Source organism: Phaseolus vulgaris, chromosome 1 (genome assembly GCF_051622355.1).
Source record: "Phaseolus vulgaris cultivar YP4 chromosome 1, ASM5162235v1, whole genome shotgun sequence".
NCBI lineage: Eukaryota > Viridiplantae > Streptophyta > Magnoliopsida > Fabales > Fabaceae > Phaseolus > Phaseolus vulgaris.
In genome coordinates, this window is record NC_143498.1 from 54199634 (window position 1) to 54216894 (window position 17261).

Genomic DNA, 17261 nt, shown 5'->3' on the forward strand with positions numbered 1-17261 from the left:
CTCCTCACTAAAGTCTTACATATTATTTTAAATTGCCCATTTTAAATCATATCAATTACAATATAACTATTAGCAGAGTTTTGCAGGGGACTACAATGATATTCTTTTATAGAGGCTAAAAAATATTTTAAAAGTATGAAATTAAAAGAAGTTAAAAAAATTGGAGATGAGCGTGAGATGGACCCGACTATTAGTGTTCTAAACCATATTTTATAAGTAAGTAAAGGAAAGTGTTTAAATGAATAATTGAATGTAGTTTTTAATATGATACTGGAGTTGTCTCACTTCAATTTCACAAAATAACATCACTATAACTATATTAAGCGTAACAGAATAAGGTTGATATTAAGTGAGCGTTAGTATTTTAACCTCAAATTCGAAAAATAGTGTCGTTAAGATTAATCATTATATTTGAGATATTATTTGTTTTGAAAATTGATTTTATTTTTAAAAAGTAATTCAAGAAATAAATTGAAAAAAATAAAATATATAAATTATCTTTAATCTCGTCTCTGAAACTATATTAAATATATCAAAATCGAAATTATTTATAATTTATTTTAACAAATTTTTATTACATTTAACAAGTCATTCAGATGTTCAACTATATATAATATATAGTGTCATGAACCAACTAAATGCAATAAGAAAGTGAAGCATGCTACCTTAGGCGTAACCTGCCCCCAAGCCCAAAATGAAGAGGAAAAGTGACAGAAGAAGCAGTGGTGATAATTAATTATTGTTAATGGAGAGGGTTTGCAGAAGTGGGATTAAAGAAAAGATCCCCCAGTTGGGCATTTAAAAATGGAAAATAATATAATAACAACCTTATTTCAGTATACAACTCTTTTTTTTACATAAAATTTCAACTTTTTTATGAAATGACAAAAATACTAAGTTGTCTATATATTATTAATCTGAAGGAAAGAACGTGAAGCACCTGAAAAGAGGAAAAGGGGAAAGAATTATGCATATTGTGTGTTCTTTAGTTCGTGTGGTTAGTTAGGTAGTAATTTGATTTGTCGTTGTTGATGGTTGTGAGTAGGTAAGAAATTAGAAGGAAGGAAGAAGAAAGATTGTAGAATTTGCAGTGACAGAAGGCAGTTAGAAAAAATGAATGGTTTAGTTTGCAATTGCAGTGTGAGAATGCAGAAAATTTGGTACTTGAGGAGGAGATATTTGTATGTGGGCACATAGAAGTGGTGCGTGCGTCCAAACAGAGTGGTGGGGTTTTGTCCCAATTTCTACGTGACGCTGACCCCTTTCAATATCACATCAAGAGAAGGGATGATGATGGGATGGGATCCATATCACATGCCTCTACCAATACGCCATCCAACAAAGGACCCACACACACGTATTGTGGGACCACCATCCTAAAAATTATAATTATTTTCTTAAAAATTTTAATTTCTGTTTTTGGCATGGAGATAAGACTTAGAAAACTATTAAAAACTTCGTATTTCTAAAAAAATCAATTTGTTAAGGTTTTATTGTGATTCTTCTGATTTTGCGTTACTCCTTTAACTCTCAGTCTCGGATGAATGCCAAATGAGGGAGGTACCTGTAGAAGACAGTTCGACGCTCAAGTCAGTAAAGAGGGTATTCGACATTCGGGTGTGTATAGTAATAATGATATATCTTTCTTCTTGTAATATGCGCTATTTATATTATTTAAATGAACTTACCTTATTGGATCCGATTAGTGAAATGAATCACACTTATAGTTGCATTGATTTTTAATGATAAATTAGTTTCAGTAACCTTAATTTAAACGTTAATGATTAAATATGTTGATCGATCAAATCGTCCATAAAAGTGTCAACCAGCTCGATCAATAGATCACCTCTACCGGCATACCAGTATACTTTCAAACATATGGGTTTGCATAAAAATGTTATTAGGAGAATTATACACTAAAAAATACTGATTTATAATTTATTGTTAAATTAAGAGTCTATTTTTTTTATTATTTTGTAAAAATTGTACGTGGTGCTTGTCAGTGAGGTTGTGATGGGGTGAGTGGGAGGGACCACGTTTGAATATTTGGAGCTTGTGAAGTGGTCCCATCACCCTACACGTGTATGATGAGTGGGAATGTACTTGGCTTATCCTACGCTGGATCACCAAAGTGGCATGTGCATTTCTGCGACGGATTTCAGAGGAAAGCTAGCGGGCTTTCCTACTCAACTCAATAAAATCTTTTCTTTGTTTTTTCTACTTCCCCTTTTCAAATAAACAAGATCAAACAACAAAAGCAAGATCAAATGCTTTTCACAAAGCAGATCATTAGTAATATTCACTTTTTTTTACTTCAAATGTGTTTGCCTGAACTTTTTTAACAATTTTTTAATCATACATATAAGTATATACAAATATATTAGATGATAAAAATATTTCATATAATAATTTATATTTTTATAAAAAATAATATAGCGTGTTACAAAAATATTATTTTATTCATATAAAAAAATAATCATATAAAAATATTTATTACCTAAATAAACATCATTATTGAATCACATCACATTGTATGATTAATGTATATATGAGCATCAAAATCAAAACTTTTATTCTATCTCAACCCACATCAAATTAGGATAATTCTTTGTTGTGTTCAATTTTAAAAAAATGACATTCAAAACTTCAATAGATTTTTCACCTTTTGATCTTTTCATCTACATGTTTTAGCTTACTAGTAAGTTTAGGTATCTCATTCCTTAACGAATACGTGACACAATACCGAATACTTCCTTTCACATATTATTCTAACGAAAAAATTATATTATTTTTTTCATATTTTTCTCCTAATTTCTTTTATTTATGTTGCACTATTACATTTTGCTAGTTTTTTTTTGGAAAATGTGGTTTTTGTTGGTTTGCAGGTAAAGTTGAGGTGGAATGCACCACTACACGTGATATTTTCGATAATTGTGATATTTTTGTCAAAATTAAAATAACAATAAAAAAGTTATAATTCATAAAATTTAAAGTAAAATACCGAATAAATTAAAAGGATTTTAAAAATTCATAAAATGAAATACAAATATCACCCACACTCATATTTACATATTTGTCAATAAAATTTATCTTAATACGATAAATAATTTAAAAATAATTACAAATAAGAGTCTATGCTCATGTCTTATAGAATATTTGAGTCTATCGAACTATTCCTATTTTCTTTTTAATTTCAACTATTTTTTTTTATTTTTAAAATAATATAGTACATATAAAGGTATTTTAAGGTTCAAGTTAGATGAAGTTAATATAGGTGGTCAAATTTAGAATTTAAAATAATATTATTTTTCACTCCGAGAACCTTTCTTATTTATATTATTTTAGGAGATCTTATTGTATTATAATGATTAAATCTAACATAATAAATGTTAATCCTATTTTATAATCTTTAATTAAAATTATCTTTTTTAACTTATAATATGAGGTGAATGTTGATTTTTATCGAGAGATTGTTAAACCTATTGGTTTTATCGAAAGATCGTTAGACGGTATGGTTAATCGGCTATCCGGGTTCAGTTTTTTGGTATAAGAGTGCTATTCCAGTTCAACTGGTATTGATTTTGATTTTTGAAGAGTCGTTATCAGGAGAAGTATTAAGACAGTTCAAAAAACACCTCGTGTGTATGCTGAATGAGTTTTGTCCTGGTTGATATGCCTGCTCAAATCGGTTTTGGATCTGACACTGAATTTAAAAGAAAAAACGATTTAGGAAAAATCACCATTATTCCAAATAGAGGAGTAAAGACTAAATTAGCAAAATCACGGATAGAGATTCTTAGTTCCTTAATTACCAAACTTTATTTACTTTTTCAATTATGACAGCCAAGGACGTTGTGTGTTTATACGGCGGAAAAAGCTTATATGACATATACTATATCTCCCATTCTCCAAATTTTTAAATATTCTGCACCTTAAATTATTTTTTTACAACCATATTGTTAATTTTATTATACTTTAAATAAGATATTTTATGTACCTACTCGTTATAAGTATTGAAATGTCGAATTTTTTAACTGAATCTTAATTATCATCGATGATAATTATGAATTAAATTATTTATTTAATGAATTTTTATTAATTAACAGTTATTTAAAAAACAATGAAGGATAACCTAAAGATTTATAAATACTTATTCTATTATTTTATATTTTTAATTTTTATATTATTTAACATTTATAACTTTTGTGAATGATTGTTTTTTTTCTTGATCGGTCTACATTTGCTTCCTTTCTTTTTGAAATAGTTTTACAACTCTTCCTTCGTGCTTCTTTTTCTCGTCTTCCTAAACATCAAATTAGGATGACACCTGTAAAAAACATTATGACGCTTAAGTAAGATTTCGGTACTCGATGTAATTAATGCAAAATAATGACCAATAATAACGTACCTTATTATTAAAATTTGTAATTATTTATATAATTATTATGAAATTTTTGTTATTGAACCTAATTAATAATATATTATCAGAGTACTTAATCACTTTCACTGCTCCTCTATTAATCTTTGATTAGACTTAATTATTTTTATCGTGTTGGTCGAATATAGTCAAATGTTGGTGTTTGTAAGTCTTCCGACCCTGTACAGATCTAAACATTGAAAAAAAAAATAATCTCCATAAAAAATAAACTGAAAAAATAATTTTCTATAATTTTTATAATAAAACCCTTAAATAAAAGAAAAAATTGTTGTTAAGTTGAAAAAGTGAGTTATGTAACATGTAGGTTACGAGACACTAGAAAGTTGCGGCTCCCGTGAGACACGATTATTCGGATCCAATCATCTGCCACTTCTTTTAAGGCACCTTCTCTTTAATCATCTTTTGTCTTTTTCGTTTTACCATTGGATTTGGTGAAAGATCTCATAATCGATGTACGTGAACGAATCAGGGAATGTTTTTCATTTTCATTCTCATTTTTAACCAATTTTTTTACTCTTTCATAAAAAAAAAAATCCCATCTCTTAATTAATTATGAGAGGTTTTAAAGATTAAAATAGTTACCAAAAACACAACATAATCTATTACTATATTATGACATGTACGTGAAGAAATATAAAATAGTGATATTTTACACTCCACTCAAGCACTCTCTACCTTTATTTTTATTTTTTCTCTCTCTCTCTCTCTACACTTCATGACATTTCTCTTTCACATGAAACAAAAGCACGTAGAAGTGAATGGGTGAGCCACAAAATGAGATGATTTTGGGAAGAGTGAAAAATAAAAGATGAAAATCACCACACATGTGTATTTCTTTATAAAATTCCAAGGAAACCAACAAAAGAGAAGCATGTATAAATATTCGTATTTATAATCATTTTTCATCTAAATAATAATAAAATCGTTGAAAACTATTAACTATTTTAATTTAGGTATAATAATATAATTTATAAAAACTAATGGTGTTAATTAGCTGATAAATTGATAGATAATTGCATTTTTAAAGTTGGAAAGTTAACATAAAATAACTAAATTAAACCAAATGAATAAACAACGAAGAAAGATAATTAACCATTATGGAGCGCAGCATAGTAGCAAAGCAAGTCATAGTAAAACTATACTGATAATTGATTATCTAATTGCACAAAATTACAACGTATAGAAATAATTTATTATAATTTTTTTTTTCACTATATTTTTTGTTTTATTTCCTTTCAGTCGAACACGTCAATTTATTTTAGTTGTCCGTTTTTCCCCTTATCAACTTTCCTCCTTTTATTTTTTATTCTTGCTAATGTTTGATTTAAAGAAAATAAACAGAGAAAAAGGTTAAGAAAATAAATAAGGAAATGAAATAAATGTTTATTTGATTGATAGAGTAAAAATAAATAAAAAAATTTCTAAGCTAATTATATAGTTTTAAATTATTGGGGAGTTGAGGTTAATGATAATTTAAATACACATTTCTTTCTTAATGTACCGATTTCTTTCTTAATCTACCGATATGTCTTTTAAGGACAGAATCGCGATGGAACACCAACCTCACACTTGATGTAAGAACACTAATCCAATTTGTGAAAATCATAAACTCTTTTCCTTAATCCTCGTTGGAGTTATTATTGAACTAATATATAATTTCAAATCGTTAAGAATAAATATTTAATAGAAAAGTAAATTGAAGAATATTTTTTTTTACCATTAAAATGAATTACCTCTGTGTCCCCACCTGACTTCTGTGTACCAAAGTGGGTAAAGCAGACAAAAAATGGGTGGAAATGCAGTTGTTGTTGTAACAAAGAGCAGACACATTTGAGTTGGTGCTATGTTAATAGGTTCAGGTGAGTCACGGACCAAATATACTTCCTCCTCGTACAGATAAAGACACAGTTTACTCAGTACTTCAAGCCCAACAATAATAATAACACTTCTCAAACAAATAAATACCCTTTCTTTTTCAAACAAACAAATTAATTACGTGTTTAATGGAAAAGGAGAAGACAAAAAGTTAAGGAGAGGAAAAAACAGAGAATTATGTAAGAATAAAGTCAAAAATCAAAATTAGCATTTGATACTAAACCTACCAAAGCCATGTCTTTCACACAAGTTTTATCCTATTCAGGCATAATAATGAGAATTGCCCCAAGCCACACATCCTTTCCACATTATAGGATCTTTATATTCAATGTTCTTATTAAGTATTTTTAATCTATTTTCAAAAACCAAAATATATTTATTAATCTATCTTATAAACTCACTTCTTTATTGTTAAAAGAAAATACGAGATAGAGCTGATTGTAGTCTAAGCACTATTATATAAACAATAAAAGTAAAACTTTAATTTTTTTTTATTTGTTCTTTTATCAATAGGATCCGAACCACCCACCAACACCATCACACCCAAAACCCAAAATAGATTACTAAGACTAATCAATGTGAAATACTAACTAATACATTTTTAATCTAATCTAATAATAAATGAATCATAACAATCATATAAATAGACACAATAAACAAATACTAAATATATCGAATGTAAATAGACACAATAAACAAATATTAAATATATCAAATGTTTATCTAATTTAATAATAAATGACTCATAACAATCATATAAATAGACACAATAAGTAAATATTAAATATATCGAATGTTGGATATTTAAATCTTATTTGAGCGTCGAAGTCCATTTTACAGATATGAATTTGGAATTCACGAAAACAAAGTAAAAACACAAAAATGCTTCTGTGAATTTTTTTAAGCGCAATACGGACCCATAATGAAATTGTTTGGTTTGCATAAAATTTATGAAAAATTCTCCCAGAATTGTTTTTTCCTGAAATTCCACCCAATAGTCTCCACTGAATTTGAAACAAAACGCAACAAATTTTAGGTCAAACAGATGAGTATTCACCCACGAAAAAAATCAAACAGTTTCACACAACCCTGACAGTAACGAATAAAAAATTTGTTTGGTTTGCAATAACCCTGATATGAATTTGGAATTCACGAAAACAAAGTAAAAATACAAAAATGCTTCTGTGAATTTTTTTAAGCGCAATACGGACCCATAATGAAATTGTTTGGTTTGCATAAAATTTCTGAAAAATTCTCCCAGAATTGTTTTTTCCTGAAATTCCACCCAATAGTCTCCACTGAATTTGAAACAAAACGCAACAAATTTTAGGTCAAACAGATGAGTATTCACCCACGAAAAAAATCAAACAGTTTCACACAACCCTGACAGTAACACAACCCTGACAGTAACGAATAAAAAATTTATTATCAATCTTGTGGGACAAATCTGAGACTCAAACCTCAGTAATAGACCGACTGACAAAAAAAAAGAAAAAAATTACTTTCTTAATTCTAACTCCGTTTAAGAACCATTAGAAGGAAGGAAGAGTAAACTTTACGATCATGAAAGAAAGAAAATTGTTTTCTTCATTCGAACCCGTTTAAGAACCGTTTTGTTTTTAATTTTTCATCATTGTTATTGTTTTCATATGCCTTGTTAAGATATGGAATGTATTCAGTTTGGCACATTTTGAAGCACAGAATTCATATATATAATCTACTTTTTGTTTAGTTTTTCTTTTTTTTTTTTGGTTTTGTCTTTTGGTAAAAGGTTTGCACCGTTATTGTATACTTGAAATGAAATTTTTTTACAGCATGGTGTTCTTCGGGATTGAATTATTCATGTTACCTCCCACCCCACCCCATGCAGAAGCAGCATCTACAACAACACAACCCTCCAATATCAAACAAAATTTTCCATTCTTCTTCTCTTTTCCTCAGCTCCACCACTGCAACGTTGGAGCCTGTTCGTCCGAAAAGAAATTGCAGGCCTCGTCCGCGCTCAAGAAATTGTGCTCCTCCATCTTCACCACGTACTGCGTCTGATACGCTTTCTGGAACTGCAAACAGTTCATTGAGGAAGATTTCGGCGACAGCAACAGATCTTCGGTTATGGGGCTGCACTTGTTGTTCTCCTCGTTCAAGATTGCGCTCGAATCGCTGTCGGAAGAACCGTCTTTGAAGTCCACTGGGAACAGCGAAGCGCCTCCGAAACAATCGTTGTTGTTGAAACACTCGTAGTTCAACTGTTCCTCGGATTCCCAACTAGGTTCGCTCTTGCTCTGTTCCATCGTCGTTTTGTCTTCCGAATCAGGCATCATTATCTCCTCCTTCACGGAAACCCCTTCTTCCAACCTCAGTTTAAGCTCCTTTATCTGCAAACACTCTCTGTTCAGTTCAATATTCACAAACAAAAACATTCCAAAGTGACTTTCACAAAAACTAGATTAAGGGTATTCCATGAGCTTTTATTAGAAAAAAAATCAGCTAAAAATTAATTTACCACTAATAGAAAGATAAATTCTCCACACTAACTTTAACTTTTGCACATAGAAACTTCTAAATCTATTGATAGAAAAGGGTGCTTAAAAGAAACTACAATCACTAGCAAGGATTTATAACAAAGTTTGCATAAAATTCGACCAGAACCTTTGTGGGTAAATCTTGACTAAATGGGTCAACCTTGATAATGAGTGAAAAAATTCAACTGCTTTTATTTTATGGATCAAAGATAGTAAAAAAGTAAAATTCAACATGCACTTTTATTTTGTGGCTCAAAGTTAATTACCTAAAGGTGTTTTAGATAGATCCAAAATCCAGTATTATTATTGCACAGTACCTGCTTCCGTAAGGCTTCGTTGTCGTGATTGAGGGTGTCGTAGTTGAGCTTGAGAGCATCGAAATTGGCTTTGAGAACACCGTAATCTCTCTCCAATTGTTTGGTTTTCCACCTTGCACGACGGTTCTGGAACCAAACTGCTACTTGTCTAGGTTGCAACCCAAGTTCTTGGGCAAGTTTGACCTTCCTCTCGGGTTCAAGCTTGTTTTCAACCTCGAAGTTCTTCTCCAAAGCCTTCACTTGATCTACACTCAGTCTGCGTTTCTTCTCAGATTGATGCCCCACTTCTTCAACACAACCTTCCTCGTCAAGTCCCTCGAGCATCATCGATTGGAACTCCCTACCATACACGTGCTGCTGGCAGTTTCTCGTACTCTGTTCCTCTGCATCATTGCAACACCCACATAAATATAACAATCATTAACAAAACCGACATAGCTAAAACAAGGATCTTGGATCTGTGTCTGAATTTAAAAGCACCTGGGGTTGGACAGATTGTTATGAGGGGAGTGGAAGAAGAATCTGAGCTGTTGCTGCTAAGTCTCTTCATGGGAACGAAACAGAGGATCTTATTAAAAGAAGAAAGAAAGTGTTTTGATCCACTTTATTGGTGGTGGTCAATGTCTTTAAGATCTCAAAAGAAAGCGGAGAAGACAAGGTTCAATTTTCACTCGAAAGGAACCATGGAAAAAGAACTATCGTGTATTAAACAGCACCAGTATTTACAATCTTGCAAGCAGCTATACAAGTACCACTTATCTCCATCAACACCCCTTTTTTCTTGCTTTCTCACCACTTCCTCTCCCTCTTTACCCATCAAATTTTTCATACAGCAAAAACAAAACCACCCAGACAATATTTCTTCTCAGAATTAAATAAAAAAACAAACAAAGATGCTATAAACTGTTTCTCCAGTGCCTCATTTCGCATGGTTAAACTACACAGAAACTGAGAGAAAGAAAGAAGAGTTGGTTCATCAAAGATGAACAGAAACAAACTACAGAGTGATGAAGAGTGAGAATGGTGAAGTGTTTTCACGAGCCGGTAGAGTTTCTGAATTGCACTCCCTTTATATAAACCCAACTGGAGATAGAATCTGACTGGGGTTAGGTGGATTGCTACTGCGGTTAGCTTTCAAATGAAAATGAACCCAAATTCAATCCAAATGCAACTTTTCATCACCGGTTGTAGCCCGTTGCGCTTCCGGTATTCTTTCGACCGTTTAGTGACGGTGATATTTCTTCAGCTTAGATCCTAATAATAACAACAATTATTAATTAATTAATACTTAATTAGTTGTAATATTTTTGCATTCCTATTCGGCTCGGCTCGGCTCAATGAGTTTAGCTGACCCAAGATTTGGGTTTCGTGAGCGTATCACGCTCCTGCCAGAAAAAATATTTAAATTATTCTGAGGGTGATATTTACTTATTAAAATTTGTTTCTCATACAATATTTTATATTTAAGAAAAAAGACATATATCACAAATCTGTGTGGTTGAAACCCTAAAAAAAATCTTATCTGAAATGTGTATAATTAGTCTTAGCTTCTTACATTCAGTATTAAAAAACTCCAATTCAATGAAATAAAATATGCATGAATGGCTAAGATCTACTCCTTGTGAATAAAATTATTATTTATTTATATTATTATTATTATTGATGTTGTTTCGAGACATAGTAGATTTTATTTTTTTCTAAGTTAACTAGTAGTATCTTACTACTAATCAATATATTTAATTTAAGCCAAAAAAAAATATTATGTTCACGTTTAAATTTGTACTAAAAAGTCCATATCAAATAAATTTTCATATTTTAAATTAAAAGTGAAAACAAATTTTTCACTAGGGTTAGAGGAACTGTCAGAATTATCCACTAGGGTTCCTATTCCAATTCATAATTGGATAAATGAACCTGGAGAATGTTAACAAACCAAGAGCAAAACCACTAGCCACAAGCAATGGCAAGGAGATTAGTTGTCTAGCTTCCACACTTTATAAATAATTCAAATGTAATTTGGAATAATTGTTTATCATATTTGGTTCATTAAAAAAATACTTTTCTACAATCCCACCTCTTTTTAATTCCTTTATATTAAAAACAAAAGAATAGACTAAAATTTATAATTTTTTGTTCAAATCTGCTGGATTAATTTTTTTATCTTATTTTTATATAAATTAGTAGTTTTAATTGTAAAAATACAGCTTAAGACATTTTACGTTAGAAATAAAATAAAAATTAAAGTTAAGTCAACCTGGTTTAATCAACTATGTTATATACTTAAACTTTGAAGGTAAGCCAATTTTCCCTTTTATTTTTTTAATTATTAAATGTGTTTAAAATGGTGGTTAAACTATTTATGTAGTTAGTCTTTTAATAGATTTTAATAGAGTTCTTATACTTCAGGCGTGAACTGTGAATATTTAGTTAATGTATAACGTTACACCTTTGTTGTTCATGCCTTGAGCTTAAGATTATGTGTGCATTGTGTTGTGAGTTAGTCTTGATTGAGTTGTGTTTGGTTCACGAGCTGGTTGATGAAATAATACGAGTTTGTTTGTTTTTTGTTTTGTGTGCATTGTGGTGTTAAGAGTGGTGGTTTGGTGATTGCTTCTTAATGATTAAGTTGTGATTTAATGGTGAGTTGACTTTGGTTTCTTCGTTTTCATGCATGAAAATAAAGTTTAATGATTGAAAAAATAGAAGTGATGTGACCAACAAACGTAATCGATTATCTCAATCACATAACCGATTATGTGAGTATATAATGTGACATAATCGACCATGCCTTTAGTTCAAAATGATACATACTCGATTATGGATTTTATTTTTAGGTAGTCGATTATCACCTTGCCATGATCGATTATGCATGTTATTTAGACAATCCATTATTCATCCTTCATAACTGATTATGTTTATATTTTTAAATAATCATTAATACAAACATCCAAATGAATATCTTGAATTATATTTATTTTAATTGAAACAAGTCAATTTTCAGACACTATTTCATATTTTCACAATTTCCAAAATGAGCTTTTACATGTTATTATTAGAAACAATCTTTTACAATTACACAATTAAAATTGTATTTTCAATTGAAACAATTTTCATGTTTCAACAATTTTGTATAATTTGTATTTTCTCGAAAGTTAACCACTACAAGAAAATCATGAAATAAAAACCAATTTGTAGAAACCAAAATAATTAGTTGCAATAATAACTAAATTAGAGACCATTTTATAAACTAAAAAGAAATTTGGTTTCTAAATTAGTTTCTATTGTTTCATATTGTTGTTAAATAGTTTATATATTGATATCTAATTAACAACCAATGTTTTTCTACCAAATTTAGAAACTAAATAATTGGTAGTTAAAACCTTAATTACTAATTAGATATTAATTTAGAAACTATTTAACAACAATAAAAAACAATATAAACTAATTTAGAAACCATTTTTTTTTTAGTTTCTAAAATGGTCTCTATTTTAGTTCCTATTGTAACTAATTATTTTGGTCTCTAAAAATTGATTTTTATTTCATGATTTTCTTGTAGTGAACTCTTACAAATTATTGTAAACAATGTTTTAATTACAAATAATTAAAATCCACATACAAATCAACCATTTTGTTTTCAATTATTTCATACCATTTTGTTTTCAATTATTTTTAGATGAAAGAGGAAATTTTTAATGTTACCTTTTCATTACCGTGGAGAAAAAACTTTATGCAATAAAAAAAAATTCTTTTACGCCAGAAAAAGGGTACTTAGGACTCAAACACTATATCCACAAATCTCTTTTCCATGTAGGTTTTCTGGTAGCTAACTCATAGATATCACTTTTTTTGAACATGAAGTATTTCTTCATAATTTATAAGTTTCAACACTAATTTAAACTTAATGGAACGTATTATCTTAAAAAAATAATTTAAATTAATATCTTTTTATGATAAAAGAAGGAACAATACTTTAAAATTTAAGTGTCTATGCTGTGAGATATTACTGGAAACAGGGCATTTATTTCTAATGAGTAAACGAACATTCTTGCAAGCAGTTTTTGTGTTAAAAAATAAAAGAGACAATATGATAACTAGCATCATAAGTAGATGCATGGAAGAAGTAATGCAGACAAAAACATCACCTTCAGGTGCTTATCATTGTACTTATTATTAATACATAAACAATATATAATTAACCCCATGTTGTAGCTCACATGGCATAGTTAGTTTTTTTCTAAGTTTTAATCTCTACAAATCTCATTATTTTAAAAAACTCATCACTACTATTTATGAACACTATTTGGGTGATGAATGGAATATAAAATAAAATAAAATTATACTATATTGAAGTGATAGAAGTAAAAAATAATAGATGTTTATGTTTTTCACTTGTACAAACAAGTAAAAGAAACAGTAAAATAAAAATGTATATTTAAAATAAATAAACAACGGTATGTTGATTTTTTTAATCCAATCTATTTGTTGAGTTTTATCAAATATTAAACTCATCCACAAAACACAAGATTTAAAAAATATAATATAAATTTTGAAAAGACATTCTTGGATTGAAAGTGATGAAATAACTTTTTTTATAAATTGATTCTAGATTTATTAATGCGAAATGTTCTCGTATAATCTTTTTAAGAAAATCTCAACAATTTAATTTTATATAGATTTTTTCATATATAAAATTTTCTCTCACAAGTAAATATACTTAATACCCTTGATTAAAAAAATACATTTAACGGTTCCTTCATTTCGCAAGTACAAGAATTTTAAAAAAAAAACTATACATGGCAAGAAAATTTAAAATTATTATTGAAAACCACATAAAAATATGAGAATGGTAGGTTGAAAATATTTTTAAATATTAAAATTATTGTGAATATTATTAGAAAACATTTATTTGCTTTGATTAAAACACATATGAACATCAAATTTACATAAGTCACAATTTTCAACCAAAAAATACCAAGACAAAAAAATACAAATGAGAAATTTATGACTATACGAGTCTCAATTTTTTATATAGACAGACAGTTACCACAAATCCAATATTACAAATAAAATTCCATCAAAATTTACTTATATATTATAAAATATTTTTATTTTATTTATAATTTATATAAAATATTTAATAGAATAGATGTTTCTTTTATTACACTTATAAAGTTACTACATAAGCACAAACATGCTGGAAGTGATTTGATTAGGTGTTTAATGCAATGGTTTGAAAAATAGTAAAGAGAGAAAGGTTTTTGTTTTTTGGTTGGGTGAGCAAAGAAAAAATGGAGAGAAAACAAATGCGAAAGCAACATATGCAGAAATGAGTCAAACTTTGTCTGACAGCCCATAATCCTTTCTCTTTTCTTCTCTTTTTCTAATCTCTCCATAAACTCTCTCTCTATATATATATATATATATATATATATATATATATATATATATTTTTATTTTTTTATTTTATTTTTTATTTTTTTTTATAAAGGTGTTTTTAGGAACAAAATCGTTACGGATACCTACATTAAAAACAAAACGATATTATATTGTTTAAATTATTAGTTATTAATTCATATTTTATTACTTTTAAATTATTTATTATTATTATTGCATTAATTGTCAGTTTACATAACTGTTAATATTTTTATTTTATAATTTTAAGTAATTATAATTTTATTATATATATTATTGAAGTAAATCAAAATGTATGAATCAGTTTCTACAATATTTTATCTTCTGTTTCCTTTCAATTTCCTGAGAACTTGTCAAACTCTCATAAGAAGAATAAACATTATATATCTTTATTTTATTTTATTTTCATTATGATTTTCACTTAAATTTTAAAAATATTATTTTTTTAATTTATTTTTATCTTATAAAATAAAATATTCATTATTAAAAACGAACACCTGTGGAGTTTTTTTAATGTATTTTTATTTATAAAGGTTGTCCTAGTTTAAAGAAAGATGAAATAAAACTAAATTTAAAACCTGTAATGGATAGAAAAACTGTTTTATCATACAAATATTTAACATATAAATAAGTTTTAAAGATGTTGTAATAAGGCAAATTAGTAAGATAATATTCTTATAATTAATGAGATATATATATTTAATTATATATTTTTATAATTTATTTTCCTTTGCCAAACAAACTGAAGACTGATAAAGTGTTATATATTTGTAAAAACAAAATAAAAAATAGATTTCACAACCCGTACTAGAAATATTATCAAGTGACATAAGTGAAGAATAAAAGAAGGAGAAAGAGTACGAAGGACTCAAATATCTAGTTATAATTAAATATTATTAAAAAATATTGATTAAATTTTATAAAGTACACACATTTTTCCAATTAATTATGAACTTGTTATAACTTTAATTGAAATTTTTTAACGAATATTTATAATTATACTTTAACAAACAGAATGGTAGAGGTAGGAATAAGTTGTAAGATTTTTTTTTTCATAATGATCTATGTTTAAACTTTTACTTTTCAATAGTTCTTATATTTTACCTCTAAAACCATTCAATTGGGAACTATAGTAGAACATTTTCTACAAGTTTTAAGTTTATCATTTTCATTTTTTTATGTTGCTAACATGTATATATTTTAATAATGGGTATTTTTTAAAAATTTATATACAAGTTTCATTGTTTAAATTTTTTGTTTTACTCGGCCCGTGTGGGTATTGGGCCAATATGTCAATGGATTTGGGCCTAATGAATTCCATATAACTTCGTTTTTAATTGGAGGGTGTTTCTTCCTGCACCAAACAAATCTGCACTTCATAAATTTTGTAAAGAATATTTTACCTTTTCTAAAAAAAACTTTTGAATTGTTTTTTTTGGAATGTTTCTAAAATATGAATTCATGAAATATATTTTTAATAAAACGTTTTTTAAATAGAATTTCTGAAATATATTATATATATTTGAAGATGTGGTTTAATAATTTTTTCATAATATATGTTCTGGAAATTGCTTTGTGAAATAATGGGGAATTAGATAAAATATTTTGGTAATTTAATTGATGGTTCGTAAATAAATTTGACGGGATGAAAAGAAACACTTTAATTGAATTGTTTACAAACTTGTTTAGAAGACAAAAAAAAATTATCCTGCAGAAAAACTAGTTAGAACAAAAAATCTTTAACAAAGTCAAACTTGCAACTATAAAGTCACAATACCAACACTCATATAAGTGAAAGTACACTAAGCTTTTGAAGAACAAAATTTAAACCAGTATAAAGATTCCCCAGCCTGTGGTGTCAGTCACAGACCAATCTTATTTCATGCATCCACTTTTGCACAGTTATGTTAAGGTATTAAGATAAAAACATGTACATCCTATGTGGACATCACTAGTAATCTTTGAGATAAAAACAAAATGCATATAGTTTGTTCCCTATCTGCACGCTCACCTCCAAACATGACCAATCTCATTTCATGCATCAACTGTTGCAAAATCATGTTAAGGGTATTAAGATAAAACATGTACATCCTATGTGGACATCACTGGTAATCTTTGAGAGTAAAACAAAATGCATATAGTTTGTTCCCTATCTGCACCATCACCTCTAAACATGACCAATCTTGTCTCATGCATCCGCTGTTGCAAAGTTATGTTAAGGGCATTAAGGTAAAACACATATATCCTATGTGGACATCACTGGTAATCTTTGAGAGAAAAACAAAATGCAAATGTTTTGTTCCCTGTCTGCACCGTCACTTCCAAACATGACCAATATTATTTCATGCATCCACTGTTGCAATGTTATGTTAAGGGTATTAAGGTAAAATACATACATCTTATGTGTACATCACTGATAATCTTTGATAGAAAAGCAAAATGCATCTATTTTGTTTCCTATCTGTACCCTCGTTTCCAAACACAAATCCCCTCACTCGCCCCTATCCATGCTGTCACTCCATTAGTTCATCCAAACACAACATAAAACACTCAAAGTGAATATTATTATCTCATACTAAATATTTTTTCTATATCTCTACATAATTTATTTCAAAGTTTTTTTTATAAAAAAAATAAATTATATTATTTTAATATTTAAAAAATATAGATTTTATTACGATGTAACACCATATATTA

At 28.3% G+C, this 17261-nt stretch overlaps 1 protein-coding gene across 1 annotated transcript; it reads right to left on the bottom strand.

Annotated features, from left to right (window-relative positions):
* Nucleotides 1-8034: 8034 nt before the first annotated feature.
* On the bottom strand, nt 8035-10288 carry LOC137815177 (homeobox-leucine zipper protein ATHB-6). The gene is made up of 3 exons (XM_068618248.1): nt 9633-10288; nt 9153-9535; nt 8035-8688 (listed from the first exon to the last, which is right to left on the bottom strand). The coding sequence occupies exons 1-3, from the start codon at nt 9700-9702 to the stop codon at nt 8251-8253; spliced, it is 891 nt and encodes a 296-aa protein (XP_068474349.1). The 5' UTR covers nt 9703-10288; the 3' UTR covers nt 8035-8250.
* Nucleotides 10289-17261: the final 6973 nt, after the last annotated feature.

Coding starts and splice junctions, on each gene's coding strand:
- LOC137815177 (XM_068618248.1), bottom strand. CDS start 9,702: ATGAAGAGACTTAGCAGCAACAGCTCAGATTCTTCTTCCACTCCCCTC. Junction 9,536..9,632: donor AACAATCTGTCCAACCCCAG/GTGCTTTTAAAT, acceptor GCAATGATGCAG/AGGAACAGAGTACGAGAAAC. Junction 8,689..9,152: donor ACGAAGCCTTACGGAAGCAG/GTACTGTGCAAT, acceptor GAGTGTTTGCAG/ATAAAGGAGCTTAAACTGAG.